The sequence below is a fragment of the Grampus griseus genome (genome assembly GCF_964374135.1).
Source record: "Grampus griseus genome assembly, chromosome: 2".
In the NCBI taxonomy this organism is placed as follows: Eukaryota; Metazoa; Chordata; class Mammalia; order Artiodactyla; family Delphinidae; genus Grampus; species Grampus griseus.
In genome coordinates this window covers 135,372,566-135,386,910 of record NC_139018.1, presented here as the reverse complement: position 1 = coordinate 135,386,910, position 14,345 = coordinate 135,372,566, and the positions used below count along the sequence as shown (strand labels likewise).

The following is a 14,345-nucleotide window of genomic DNA, read 5'->3' as shown; positions in this document are numbered from 1 at the left end:
TATTTGTAAAGACTGGGAAAGCCAGATCTATGCTTACCACAAAATTTAAACCTGAAAATGTTTTAGTAATTAAATCTGGCTGCTTAGTTGAGAGAAGAATATGCAATGATGAGGAATCTGTGAGCTTGGAATCTAAACAGATTGGTTGGTGGTCTTTTGTCACTTTGTTATACAGCAACAACTAACACAACATTGCAAAGCAATTGTACTCCAATAAAGATGTTAAAAAAATAAAGAGATTGGTGGATTTGGAAGTGTAAAAAGATGAGTGCATCTTATTAGCTGCCTTATTTCTGTTATTTTTTTCCTCAGGATGTAGGAATTCCTAGGATCTGGGAATTAGGACAGATCAAAACAAACAGAAAAGTGATTTATCATACCACCGAGACAATTCTGTGCAGAAAACACCAAATCTATAGCCACTTGAGCCAAAAAGGATGCATCAGGGTATACCATCTAACTCCTAGGCTGTACCCCTTCAACTGGATCAGTGGTGCCCACAGCAGAGGCAGCAGAACACTGTGCTCACAGCCAAAGCAGGCTGCCATATGCATTCTAGCCACACAGAAGCCAGCTCCAAGCCAAAAGCTCAAGTGCCGTATTTTAGGATTCCCCCTTTGGTGGCTGGACACACAACAATACCATACCTTCTGTAATTAAAGTCAGCACTCAGGGCAGCAGAGTATTGCACACCAGAAGGACACCAGCTCATACTGGGGATGACATCAAAGGAAGAAACAGAAATGGAAGAAGAGGAAACAGGCATGGGATTATTGGGTTTAAAAAGAAAGGGCATGGTTAGAGACAAACGGATTTATCTGATTATCAAAAAATTAGGAATGTAACATTGATTTAGAACTTAGAAAATGGCTGGAACAAAAAACATAGAAACTTAAAATTGTTCTACTGATGTCCATCTACATAATGTGTTGGAAATGACTACGCGAATTCTTTACAGGATAACAAGTCCAATCTTGGAAAACCAAGAATTCCTCCTAGAGAACACTGAACAGAGAATCCACCCTACGTGTGGCTGCTTCTTTGTTCCAACCTCCACCACTGGGGACAATCTCTCTATACATGACACCACTCCTACAACTCCCTTACCACAGTGTCTCTAATCCTTAACTGTAAGGAACGATGACAAACTGCACTAGGGTAGGCTCACTGAGTCATCAGTTTTTTTCATGTCTCCACTAAGGATCCATCTAAGCCAGACAATTTATATCTTTCATAACGATATCCAGTCAACACTCAGATTCACCTTCAAACCCTATGCACTAGGCTTGTATGCTAAAGATAAAGCATAGAACAACGATCCTGTTTCCTTGTATTTTTTTAATGATAACGAAGGGATTTCTTTCCTTAAAAAAGAAAAGGAATTTTATAGTACTGGGTGAGCAATGTGTCTCTTAATTTTAGGTTTGTATCCACTTTCCCACAAGATTTTAAAAAATCCACTTGATCATCTATTTCCTTGACTATTTCAGCACTGATATTTATTCTCAAGCAGCAAGAACAGAAAATCTGGGGTTGGAAATGCTAAGTAAACATAACCAGCCAAAAAATAACCAATTCAAAACATGAGATACTCTGTGAAAGGAGCTGCATCCATAGGAGAGGATTTCTGATTAACAAAAGCTATCATTTAAAAAATAACACTGCTACTACTTTGGCCTTAAGGTCCTCAGTGACATGCTTTGGTTTTAAGAAGGGGGATAACAGTAAAACCAATCAGCTTCCTGAAGCTTCAAATGGGAAGACCTACAGACACCAAAAAACTCCACCTTGTCTTGAACACAGCTGATAACTCTATTTTGTTGATAAGTGGGAGGTTTTTGACAGACGAAAAAAGACAAGGAAAATGGTGGGAGAATAAATATGAGCTACCTCTATGGATCCTCTAAAAGTAAATCTTTAAAATAATATCATTAAAAATAATTTAAATGGTAAAACATTTTAAATCAGATTAAATTAATAGTACAAAGCTCACAAGTGCAAAAGCAGATAGTGGAAATACACACCTGAGACATGTTCTACTAGTCTGCTAAGCAAGACCAGACTGACTTATAATTTACTTGTGTGAGGGAAGCAGGACTTGATATAGTTTGCAGATACACATGAGATTCAGAAGTCCATTCTTTGAAAATTAATTTTGTATCTCTAAACTGTTAATAAAAGGTATATTATGCCTAAATAGCCAATTTATTAAAAACAGAATGTAGAAAAAATTAGTAACTGAATATATTTTGCCAATTTATCATTCATGAAAAATAAAATAATGTCTTTCTTCCTATAGATTTAAACTTCCCTTTACTCTCAGAAAACGACAATGATGTGAGAGACTGGGATGAAATTTAGGATGAAGAGAATGAAGAACAACAGGGAGACAGAAACCATGTCCGAAAAGCTTTTCTAAGGATTCAGGAAGGAAGCTGCAGATGGTCCTACAGTAGCAGAAAATTCCTTTCACAACTAAGAGTATTTCTGAGAGCATCATAATTTCCTCAATTCCTCAACTGGGGGGAGGTAACAATTCATGGTTCTTTAGCTTTGAGATTTAGTAGTTCCAGATTTAAAAAACAAGAACAAAAACAAGTATCCCGCTCCCCCCACCTTTTAATACTTGTTGGAACGCTTCAATTTTAGTAGCTAAGGCTTAATACAAAATTTAAAATTATAACCCATGTTCTTCCTACAGAAATATGACTAGGGATGAAACCGTCACTGGAGCTGCTGTGATGGCTGTATCTACATGCTAACCTGGACTGTATCCAGCAACCTGTCATCTTCCAGTGTCATCCAGTGCATGATTTTAATAAGTCCATACTGAAGAGTTTAAAAGAAAGTCAGACAAATATATCTCTAAAGGTTTTAGATACTTCTACTGAAAAAGGCATTTAACAACTTGTTCCCCTGGAGAAAAACTTAACCAGGTTCATGATTATCTAAGATTCATGAGAACATTTGTATTTGAGCTCAACTCTGTGCCTAAAATCTGGAATTAAAGGAAACACCTACTTGAAAAAGATGAAGCGGGAAAGAAAGACTGTTATTTGCCTGCTTCCCAACAAACAGCTTCAGCTAATAGTTAAAAATACCTTTACAAGTATCTCCTAATATGAGACACTAACAGTAATCAAACCATCGTTTTTAGACTTCTAAATTTTTTTCCAAACGAGGGAAGAAAAAGTCACAAATGACTTCTGTACGGTAAATATAAAACAAAACTCAGCATTTGAACAATTTAAAGCAAATCAGCGCTTTCTGGCTAGAAATGACTTTTCAGCTTATAAATCACTATAATTTTTAGCTTCAAAATTTTATGTGACAAAAAATAATTAAGGAATTGAAAGACTGAGAGGGCCCCTGAGAAATCAGCTGATGCCTCTTACTTGCTTTAAGGAATGACCACATCAGCAGTGGAATGGAGAGCGCCAGGTGGCCTAGGAAGACAGGTTTTCATCACATTATTAAAGAACATGTTAAAAATATTTTAGGGCCTGTACATGAGCACACTCATGTTTCTGGTTCTTTCCCTTTTTTTGGAAAGAAAGAAAAAGTACTCCCCAGGGTCCATTACATAGGCACAACAGACACTTCTTTGAATTCTCCTGGATAAAGTTGGGGAGACCCTATTATCAAAATGATCTGAACACCAAAAAGCACAAGATGGAAAAAATATTTTTTAAATTGTTTTTCAAAAAATAAAAGTAGAATAGGAAAAAACTTCAAATTCGAGAAACCATTTCATATGGAATGGACATTAGCAATTAATAAGTATCTGTATTTTATTTGTCTGAAGCAGACATGACATTACTTAAAAATAGACTGTTTAATCATAGATGAAGCAGAATGAGATGCTTGTTAGTATAAGCTCAAAGGCAAACAGTTAGTCCAACAAGTTAGTGACATCAAGTTAGTGAACTCTGTACCTTCTCCTATGAATGGGAGGTCTCCTGACAACATCCCCAAGAACTCGCATTGAACTGAAAATGAATGGTGGAAGAGGTCAGTGTCGAGTTGAAATAAAGTGGATACAAACGCATGAAACAGACATCACACTGGGAAGAGACACAATGGCCAAAGAGAAATAGTTCAGGGAGTAAGGGAATGAAAGAATGTGGAATCAGGAAAACATCATGACCAAAAAGGCCTGATAATTTCTGAGAAGGGCTACTTTGCTCCCTCCTTGCTCTAAGGAGTTAATCAGGTGACCAAGAATGAGGTTTATTAAATTATAAAAGTAAAAGGATTTTTAAAAAAGGCCATTCAAAACTTTAAAAGGGTTTTCTTAAGACTCTACAATTCAGGTTACACTATATGCAGATAACACTATAAGAATTAGTCAAACTAATTAAAGTGAACCCTAACTCTCATTCCATTATCTCCAGAGGTATTGGCACAGTGGTGCTAAGCAATCCTTAATGATAAACTCCAACAGGAGGTTCCGTGGTATCACATAGGTTGAAAATATAAACAATTTAGGTGATATGGTTCTAATCTTAGCTCAGTCCTAAAATCATGTAATCTTGGGCAAAATCATTTAATCTGAGCTTCAATTTCCTCATTGGAGCTACATGACCCATGAAGTCACATCTAGCTCGGAAATCAAAGTCATGGCAAAGGGATCCATAGTGGTTTATAAAGGAAAAAAGATTATATATAAAATAAATCCTCATTTCTTAATGTTGTCATCATCTAAGACAAGTATATCCTGTCAAGAAGCTTCTCTTGCTTCAGGAAGGGAATTCTGGCTGTTGGGATCATTCCCCCAACCTTATTTTTTCTTGTGGTATGAATGCTTTAAAAAAAAAAAAAAAAAAGTACAGCTTGAATAAAGCTGGGAAGGAAAGCTTTTAGAAACTGCTTTTTACATAATCTAGGATTTCAAATATATATAAAAACTGCCCATCAGATAAAGCAACCGCTTATTTTTAAGCTTAGCATTCTGAACTCCACCCCAGAATAATACGGAGTTCTAGAAAGAGCGCCTGACCAGGAAACTGGAAACCTGGATCCCACTGACCTTGGGTAAATGATATAAACTACCTGCAGAGTCTCATCTGCAAAAATGGGGTTAATCCCACCTGACTCATGAAGAGGTTGCAACATTACATGAGACAATGTGTTATTAAAAGAATCTGAAAAGGGTAGCAAGTCAGGAAGGTGTAAGATATGATGAAGGCAGGGTCTCTGTTCACCTCTGGGTCTCCAGAACATAGAAATGCCTGACGTGCAGGCGGTGCTTAATATATGTTGGCCGAATAAAAGAATAAATGAGCGAGTGAATGTGATCAGATTACATGTACTTATAGCTATGAGCCAAAATATTAGGAGGTCAAGGAATTTTTAAAAAGCAAACAAACCAATAATTGCTGCCGGTGAACCGTTCTATCAATTGTTTTACAACTGTCAGCCTCCTCCCTTGGCTGCTTGTCCGCATTAAGAAAGCAGCTTTGGAGCAGGCACACCTTTGCACATACAGTAGGCCTCATGGCACTTGTTCTTTACACTCAAAGCCATCTGCTTAAATTCATCTAGGCAGCCAATGGTCAGAAGCCAATCCAACTTTTCTTAGCGCCTGCTTCCAAACTGAAGGTATGAGACTGGGTGGCACTTACAAGAGAGCCCCAAGACTGAGTGATACATGGAAAAACACTAACAACTGAATGATTATTATGATTTCTTAAGGATTAAACACTGGTAATTTAGACTTCATCAACTCTCTGCACTAGAAACAGATGGCAATTTCTGTGAAGCACTGTGAAGACTTCGATGTGTTGAGACTTTAAGAGTTCATGTTTATTTCTTAATTCAAAACTGACATGAAACTATTCCCCCCCAATTTTCTAATCTCTGAATTTCATGAACAAATCTGGCCTGAACAAATGCTACCATTTATTAAACACCCATGTGACTGACATATTTCACTTGTAATCTTTATTATTACAAATATTCAGAAAGGCAGGTGTTTTACAGATGAGAAAGTTAAAGCTCAGAAGGGTCAAGTAACTTGCCAAGGTTTTCCACATAGAAAGTTATAGAGCTAGAGTTTAAACACAGATTTTCCTGATTCCAAAGCCTATATTCTTTCTTCTATACCATGGTGTCTCCTAAAATCTTTTACTAATAATAACACCAAATCAAAAGCAAGCAGACACTGAGAGACTAGACAAACAGCCTTCCATCTCACCTCCGGTGGTTCATTTCTGCGTCACTGGCTGCGTTCTTCCCAGGACCCCAGCTGTGCCTCCGGAAAGGGGACAGAGAGCGCATAGAGCTCCTCAGGACAGAGCCGTTCGCAGGCACTTCAGTGATGCTGTCCATCTCCTCCTCTTCCATCTCACCTGAGCCAGCAGGCTCACTCTCACTCTCTCGACCCTCAGCTCCCACCCCATGGTTGTAGAAACCATCAAGACATTGCTGGTCTCTGGACCTGTTCAAATTTGAAATCTGGGGGAGGGACACATCACTGCCATGAGAAGAATGTCGATCCAAGGATGCTGTGTCATCGGTGGAGGAACTGGATCCAGTGATATCACAGGCCAACTGTTCTTCCTCAGGCTGTAATGGAGAGAAAGCACGTATGGTTGGAAATGGCAGGACCAAGCAGACAGCTCTCTGTTATTCCCTTTACAGTGGGTAGGACAGGCAAGATCACAGTTGGCTTCAAACAGATTTCTTTCTTAAAGCATGATCACAGATGGATTCAAACAGCCTCCAGTAAAGGTAGGGTCGAGGTCTATGCTCTTTTTACCCTTTTACTAGAGGTGCTAGATGAGAAGTACATCGTTTTCCCTTTTTTACAGAGGAACAGATCTAATTCAAGTCAGTTTTTTTCAGTCAATACCATCAACTGAAATGAAGGGAAACTATGTCTCTGAGGTTTCTGCTTATGAAAACTCTAAATTCATACCATATAAAGTTTAGGTTTTCTTTGTTTTGTTTTTTTTACAAGCCTTAACTAAAAACAAGGTAGTGTGCTTGGCTACAACAGTGATATACTGAAGTTTATATTCCAAAAGCAAGTCTAATTGTTTTCAGTAGCATTTTGAAAAATGCAGAATAGCTTATTATCCCACCTAAAGTCTGCCACAAATGCCCAAATTCTGGCCACAAACACCTAAATGCAAGAAATCTATCCCCTTTTTTCCTTTAACTGAGTACTGGCTGAGTTTTATCGAGCCAACTGTACATAAAATAATCAGTCCTGGCAATGCAGCCTTTGATAAAGTGATGATGCTGTTTCCCTGGCCAACTTCTAGAGCCTAACAGGAATTGTGCCATTTTGATCCCAGTGGCCTGACATTCTCCACGTGCTGAAAGACACCAGAACACATAATTTGATGGGTGAGGGAAAGGTAAGCATCATGGCATTCAAAAAATAAATGTATCCAAAAGATAAGTAAAGTGTCTAAAAAGATACATGCTCACATTCTGAGTTACAGATGTTGGCACTGTACTATCTTAATACCCTTATTTTGCATTCTTATGGGATAGGGAACAAGGAACAGAGAAAGATATTCTGTGATTTTTTTTTTCCCCTTCACAGTATTTCCCTAATCAGTCAGTCTACTCAGTTTTAATTAGGAGTAAAGAAACTTACAGCTCTTCAAGAAAGATTTTAAAAATTATGGAAACTAATGAGTCCTGTTAGCTTTGAAACAGAAAACAACTCCCATACTAAAGGGAGTGCCACTTTAAAGGCTTAACATAACACTTCAAAAGCACTGTATCTTCTGTACACTGTACCTTCTTTATACCGCTGGGGCTGGATCTCACCAGCTCATATGAGCTTTTTTTTCCACCCTGTAGAATCCCGTTTCCTACGTTAATTGCTCTTTAAACGATGAGTGAGGGAAAGATGCGAGGGGACCAGTGGACAGTCAGAAATCTGAGGCCCAGACTGTCTCATGGGCTCCCCCACCCCTCCAAGTACAAGAGAAGCAAGATTTGAATGGAGGTTGATTTCAACTTTTAAACTGCCCTGTTCTGTTATCTTAAAAAAAAGAAAACCAACCCTGTAAGGATAAGATCACCTTAAAAAACAAACAAACAAAAAAAACCACCCTGTAAGGATAAGATCTCAAAGTCAATATCAGAAAAGTCCTCAGTGTTCCCTTCACTGGGCCACACTGTAAAATAAAACTATATGCTTTACCAAGTAGATTCTAAAACAGGGTAGGTCTTGTTTTAAAATAAAATTATCGATGACCCCTTTTAAGTTAGTGAGGATTGACCTGGGCATCCTAAAGTTTCTATTCCTGGGGCCACTCTCCACAGAAAGGGAGACTATAAATGGTCATGAATACCAACTTTAGAAGACACTTTTAGGATGTCTTAGCTTTTTCACTGTACTGTGTTGAATAGTGTCCTCCTCAAGTTCACATCCTTTTCGGAATGTGACCTTATTTGGTTGAGTCTTTGCAAATGTTATTCGTTAAGATGAGGTCATACTACACTAGGGTAGTTCCTGAATCCAAAAGCAGTAGTGTCCTTATAAGAAGAGACAGCAGCCCCTCTGATACATTGCTTTTAGGACCTCCTGCCTCCAAAACTATGAAAGAATAAATTTATGTTGTTTCAAGCCACCAAATTTGTGGTAATTGGTTACAGCGGTCCTGGGAAACTAAAGCTGCCTAAATGTCTAATTCTCAAAACAATACCAAGGGACAAGCAGAATGGGCATCAAAAAAGCAAAATGTGTGATGAGCCTGTTTTAAAACACACAAGCAAGGCTTCAAAAGATATGAAAGCTTTTGAGTTGAAGTTTCCATTTATCACACATTCTTCATACAAGTTAGCTCTTCCCAGTGTGAAAATGACTTGCAGATGGTAGAATAGGTTTCTCTGTAAAAAGGAGTAATCTGCCTAGCATACAGCCTCAACATAGCCTTGTTCCTTGTGTGTGCTATGGCATTTCTTGGTGTGTGCTTTTAACTCTGAGTTTTTAAAAAACAAAAACACAAAATAAAAGACCTGGGAGTTTTTTCATAGTAACACGTGATTTCTTTAGTTTTGCATTCCTGATCCTGATTTAAGAATCAGGTTCACACAGTATAATATTCTTACACTCAAGTATTTTTGTGAGCTAGCAGTTATTATCTGAAAAGGGAAAAAAAGGACAAATACAGAAATTAAGACTGAGCTCATTTATTAAGTACTGAGGCAAATGGTTTTAACTTTAGACTGAATCTAAAGAAGGCTCTAAACTACTTTTCTCCAAGTTTTTCTTAGCATTCTCAAAAGAATTTCCCAACTTCATCACATCTTTACACTACCTTTGCAGACTAGAAAGTAGTCAGTGGTGTAATGAGAAATCAAACCCAGAGTATGGTCGTAGCCTTTCTACAGCTAGGTATGTGTCTATGGATAAGTCACATGATGATCTTTAGATCTAAAGGTTAGAAATTAATATAAGGTCTGTTGAAAAGTATTGTCCATTTAAATCATGGATAACAGAGGAAAGAAGGAAAGCAGGTTTTTAAAACTTTTGAACTGTTTTTGCAATGTTCCCTTTCCAGTCCCTGAATCTGTTAGTGCTAAAGTTTCTAGAGATGTCTGCCAAATAACAGATGTGAGAACTACTACTTCCACCATTTTCCTCCCTCCTCAAAAAAGTACCAGATTGGGGGGATGCTGTTTTTTCATTTATATATATTAGAAACGGAGAAAAATTATGGCTTCTGACACAGACAGAATGTTCCATGCCTAATAGTTGAAGCTCCTCTTAAGAGTTTTTGAGTTGTCAGTCTTTCTTCAGAGAGGTCTTTTCTCTTAAAATGTCTGCTAATTAAACGACTTTCAAGACTTAGGAAATTATTCCTGATTATCTGGAGGAATGGTGCCATGGGATCAATTAAACTAACACATTTTTTAAAACTTAGATTTGAATCCATGTAAATCAAATGTACTAGTTAAACTGATCCCATGCTGCCATTCCTCCAGACAATCAAGAATAATATCCCAAGTCCTATATATATATATATATATATATATATATATATATATATACATGTAATATAAATATATATTTATATGAATACTTACGCATTCATATATAAATATATATAAGAATGAAATATATGTACATATATATTTTCATTCTTATAAACAAACAGCCAAAACAATTGTGATGAGTATTAAGACTGGGTTAGGGCAGAGAAGTAGAAGAGATGTTAAAAGGTGGAAACAGGAGAGAAGGGGTGGTTGGGAGTCACGTATGTATGCTAGGGAAACTAAGACCAAGTCTACCTGAGACTGACACACAAATCCTTCCTCTCTTGAGTATTCATAATTGGGTTTCCCTCCTGCATATAGGAGGACGGGAACACACACAAAAAACTATCATCTCTACCATCAGCTTCTCTCTCCTTGGGGTTTATAAAATTTTGAAAATCTGCAAATGGTTATCAGGCTAGAAAAACCCAATAGGCCTCAGAGAGAATGCCCTCTGAGCACTACAAAGGTGTGAGAGCGGCTGGTCTTTCCAACACTAGCCTTAAACAGACAGTTCTGGCTTCAGGGGCAGGGGCTGAGTCCAACAGAGTGACCCAAGGGTACTTGGGTTTTGCTTAATTTAAGGCCAAATAAACTAGAGAGAATGAAATTACAAAATAATTACATAAACAAAAGTTAATGTAAAAGTCCAAAACAAATGATGATTTTTATATAAAGCTTGAGAGAATCTATTACTTAAATATATGTGCAGTATAACTATTACATAAATTTGAATAATAATTATTTACTGGATACTCACCATGTGTGGGGCTCTATACTAAGTGATTTCGATGTATGATTTCTTTTAATCCTCACAACTATTTCCTTTAGTAGCTATTCTTATTCCCATTTTATAGATGAGAAAACTGAAGCTCAGTGAGGTTACATAATAAACTCAAGTTTCTAATTTAACTGATCTGGAGTAAGGGCCAGACTTTTTTTCTTTGTCTTTGTTTTTTTCCCTTCTTCTTCTTCTTCAAGCTCTCCAGGTGATTCTAGGTACAGCTAGGATTCAATCCTATTGCTAAAAACTACAGAGCTGTTACCGCAGCTGGGGGCAGACAAATCAATAACAAGATAGGACACAGGTAGCAATACTATAAAAATGTGATAAGTTACACTTCATCAAAAATTTAAAAATTCAGTTCATCAAGACAGCATTATCAAAGTGAACAGGTAGCCATAGAGTGGAAGAAAATATTTTCAAAATGTAAATCTAACAAAGGACTGGTATCCAGGATACATATATAGAATTTCTACTTCTCAACAACAAAAAGATAAACGATCTAATTTTTTTAATGGGCAAAAGAGATGAACAGACATTCCATAAAGGAAGATACACATAAGTGGCCAATAAACACATGAAAATGTGTTTAACATAATCATTAGGTATCAAGGAAAAGCAAATCAGAAACACAGTGAGCTACCACTACATGCACACCAGAAATGCTACAGTCAAAGCAAAACAAAACAATTATACATGTTGCTAAGGACGTGGTGCCACTATAATTCTCATTCTTGCTGTTGAGAATAAAAAATGGTACAACGACTTTGGAAAAGGGTCTGGCAATTTCTTATAAAACTAAACCTACACTTACGATATGATCCAGAAATTCCACTCCTGGGTATTCATCTAAGAGGAATGATAATATTTATATTTCATTTATATGAAGTTCTGAAATAGGAAAAATTAACCTGTGGTAGAAAAAAATTAGAACGGTTGCTGCCTCTAGTGGGTTAGAGAGGAGACAGACTGGGAAGGGGCATGAGAAAACTTTCCAAAGTGATATATCCTTATGGGCATTTAGGTTACAAAGATGGGTGAATGCATTAATCAAAGGTCACTGAGGTAGAGCTGTTATGGAAAACAGTATGGAGGTTCCTCAAAAAATTAAAGGCAGGACTAACTGCCATATATGATCCAGCAATCCCACATCTGGGTATATATCTAAAGGAAATAAAGTCACTGTCTTGAAGAGATATGTGCACTCCCATGTTCAAAGCAGCATTATTGACAGTAGCCAACATATGGAAATATCCTAAGTATCCAACGACAGATGAATGGATATAGAATTATTCAGCCTTGAAAAAGAAGGAAATCCTGCCATTTGCGATAACATGGATGCATCTTGAGGGCATCATGCTAAGTGAAATAAGCGAGACACAGAAAGACAAATACTGCACGATCTCACTTAAATGTGAAATCTAAAAACGTCAAACTCATAGTAACAGGGAGTATAATGGTGGTTACCAGGGGCTGGAGGGGTGGGGGAAATGGGAAGATGTTAGTCAAAGGGAACATACTTTCAGTTATGAGATGAGTAAGTTCTGGAGACCTAATATACACTATGGTCACTATAGTTAATAATAAGGTACTGTATCCTTGAAATCTGCCAAGAAAGTAAATCTCAAGTGTTTTCTCCACACACATAAAAAGTAACTACGTGAGGTGACAGATATGTTAGTTAGCCTGATTGTGGTAATCACTTCACAATGTATGTATGTAATATGTATGTAAGTATCATATATATGTGTGTTTATTTATATATATATATAAACAACATGTCATACACCTCAAATATATATGATTTTTATTTGTCGATTGTAACTCAATAAAGTTGGGGGGGAAGTCACTGAATGGTACTCTTGAGACTGCATACTTCATTGTATGTAAATTTTATAAAAAAACAAAAAACAACAACCCTATAAACAAATACTGAATTCTAAGTATTTAGGGGTGAAGTGTATTGATATCTGTAAGTTATTTTGAAGTGCATCAAAGAAATTAGATGAACTGGTAGGTGGAAGAATGAGAGACAGATGCATAACTATGTAACAAAGCAAATGTAATAAAAAGTTAATTGCAGAATTTAGGTGGTGGATGTTCACTGCACAATTCTTCTAACTTTTCTGTTTCAGAATTTTTAAAATAAAATGTTGGCGAAAAAAATGCCTGATTGGCTTTCTTAACCAGTGTCACACCATATAGGTATGATATAGATATGTATATAGAGAGGTGTAAACATTATATACACTTATATACATAGAAATATAGAAATAGCTATGCAGTTTATATCTTATTACTACACCTGAAGGAATCATGCTTAATATTGCCAAAATACTAGTCCTTTAATTTTCATTCACTTACTCGTCAAATACTTATAAATTATTATCTATTATATTATACACAGGACACTCTGCCATGTGCCTTGAAAATAAAAGCTCATATTTTAAAATCCTAATGTATGCCAATCACTTAATCCATTTATGTACAATACTTTATTTAAGTATCTGATAGCAAGCATCAGCCCTGCTTCACAGTTCTGAAATTACAATAATTTCAATACTTATTCATAAGTGATTATAGTTTTTCTAATTTGGATTCTGTAAACATATTTACTTTAAAAGTTTAAAATAAAAGGTAAATTTTTGGCTTGGTGTTTAAGTACTTGAGAGCAAACTACAGCAATATAAAATAAAGGATTTTCCTTTAAGGGTTAGCATCTTAGGGGAGTTACTTTGATTTTCTTAATTGTGGATATGTCTTATAACTTGGAGGAAAAAACAAGGTGTAAGGGCTTTACTTTATCTCTGGGAAAAGAGGCAGCAACTATCAGTATTTTCTGTGGCTTTCAATTATCCTTTTGGATAACAGAGTGGCCCAGATCGTGTATTTTATGATCACACTTTTCTTTCTTAGCTAGTGCCAGAAAGCATCCTAGGATTTCTTCTCACGTTAAAAACAAAATTTAAATTTTATGCTGTTGATCTATGGAAAAAAAGAACTTAGAAACGAGCAAATATCCATAAGAATAAACATGAAGCTCGCAACACTCACCAAAGAGTCATACTTGCCAGGAGGCAGGCATACTGAGTGGAAACATAAGATTAAGTGGAAAGTTCTGACAAACATCGCAGGCTAATGTTAAAGAGACCTCTGTTAAGGCCAGAGTCACACAAGTGGCTGCAGGAAGTGACCTAATGCACCACTCATGGTTCGCAGAAAAGGATGTTGCAATGCCTTGCCTACAGATTATTTTTTAGAGAAGGGAGAGTGGGAGGGCTGGAGCCTGAGAAGAAGCTCTGGGACAGTCTGATGTTTCACAGTACATGTTGTGTGGATGACCACAGAGGAAGGCTTTTAAGGAAGTAGCTGATGGCCTGTCTGCCACTGCCATGCTTCTATATAAAGCACTGGTTATTAAAGCAGGTGTCTGGAGGTTGAGAGCAAAATAACAGAAAATGAACAGATTTCAGAGTTAGGGCTACGTACAAATCTCAATTTTGTTACTTACCAGCTGAGTAATTTTGAGTAAACTTCTTTACCAATCAGAGCCTCTATT

The 14,345-nt window shown here is 36.8% G+C and overlaps 1 protein-coding gene across 8 annotated transcripts in view; it reads right to left on the bottom strand.

Annotated features, from left to right (window-relative positions):
- The window catches only part of AKAP13 (A-kinase anchoring protein 13), a gene marked incomplete at its 5' end in the record, with an annotated part of 342,651 nt that overhangs the window by 73,246 nt on the left and 255,060 nt on the right, over positions 1–14,345 (bottom strand). For 6 of the 8 annotated variants that reach the window (XM_082649215.1, XM_082649216.1, XM_082649217.1 and 3 more), the window contains 3 exons: positions 648–713; positions 3,936–3,989; positions 6,197–6,567. In XM_082649215.1, the coding sequence (XP_082505341.1) occupies positions 648–713; positions 3,936–3,989; positions 6,197–6,567 (491 nt within the window). The remainder of the gene's footprint in view (positions 1–647; positions 714–3,935; positions 3,990–6,196; positions 6,568–14,345) is intronic. The other 2 variants (XM_082649218.1, XM_082649220.1) reach the window with 1 other exon arrangement.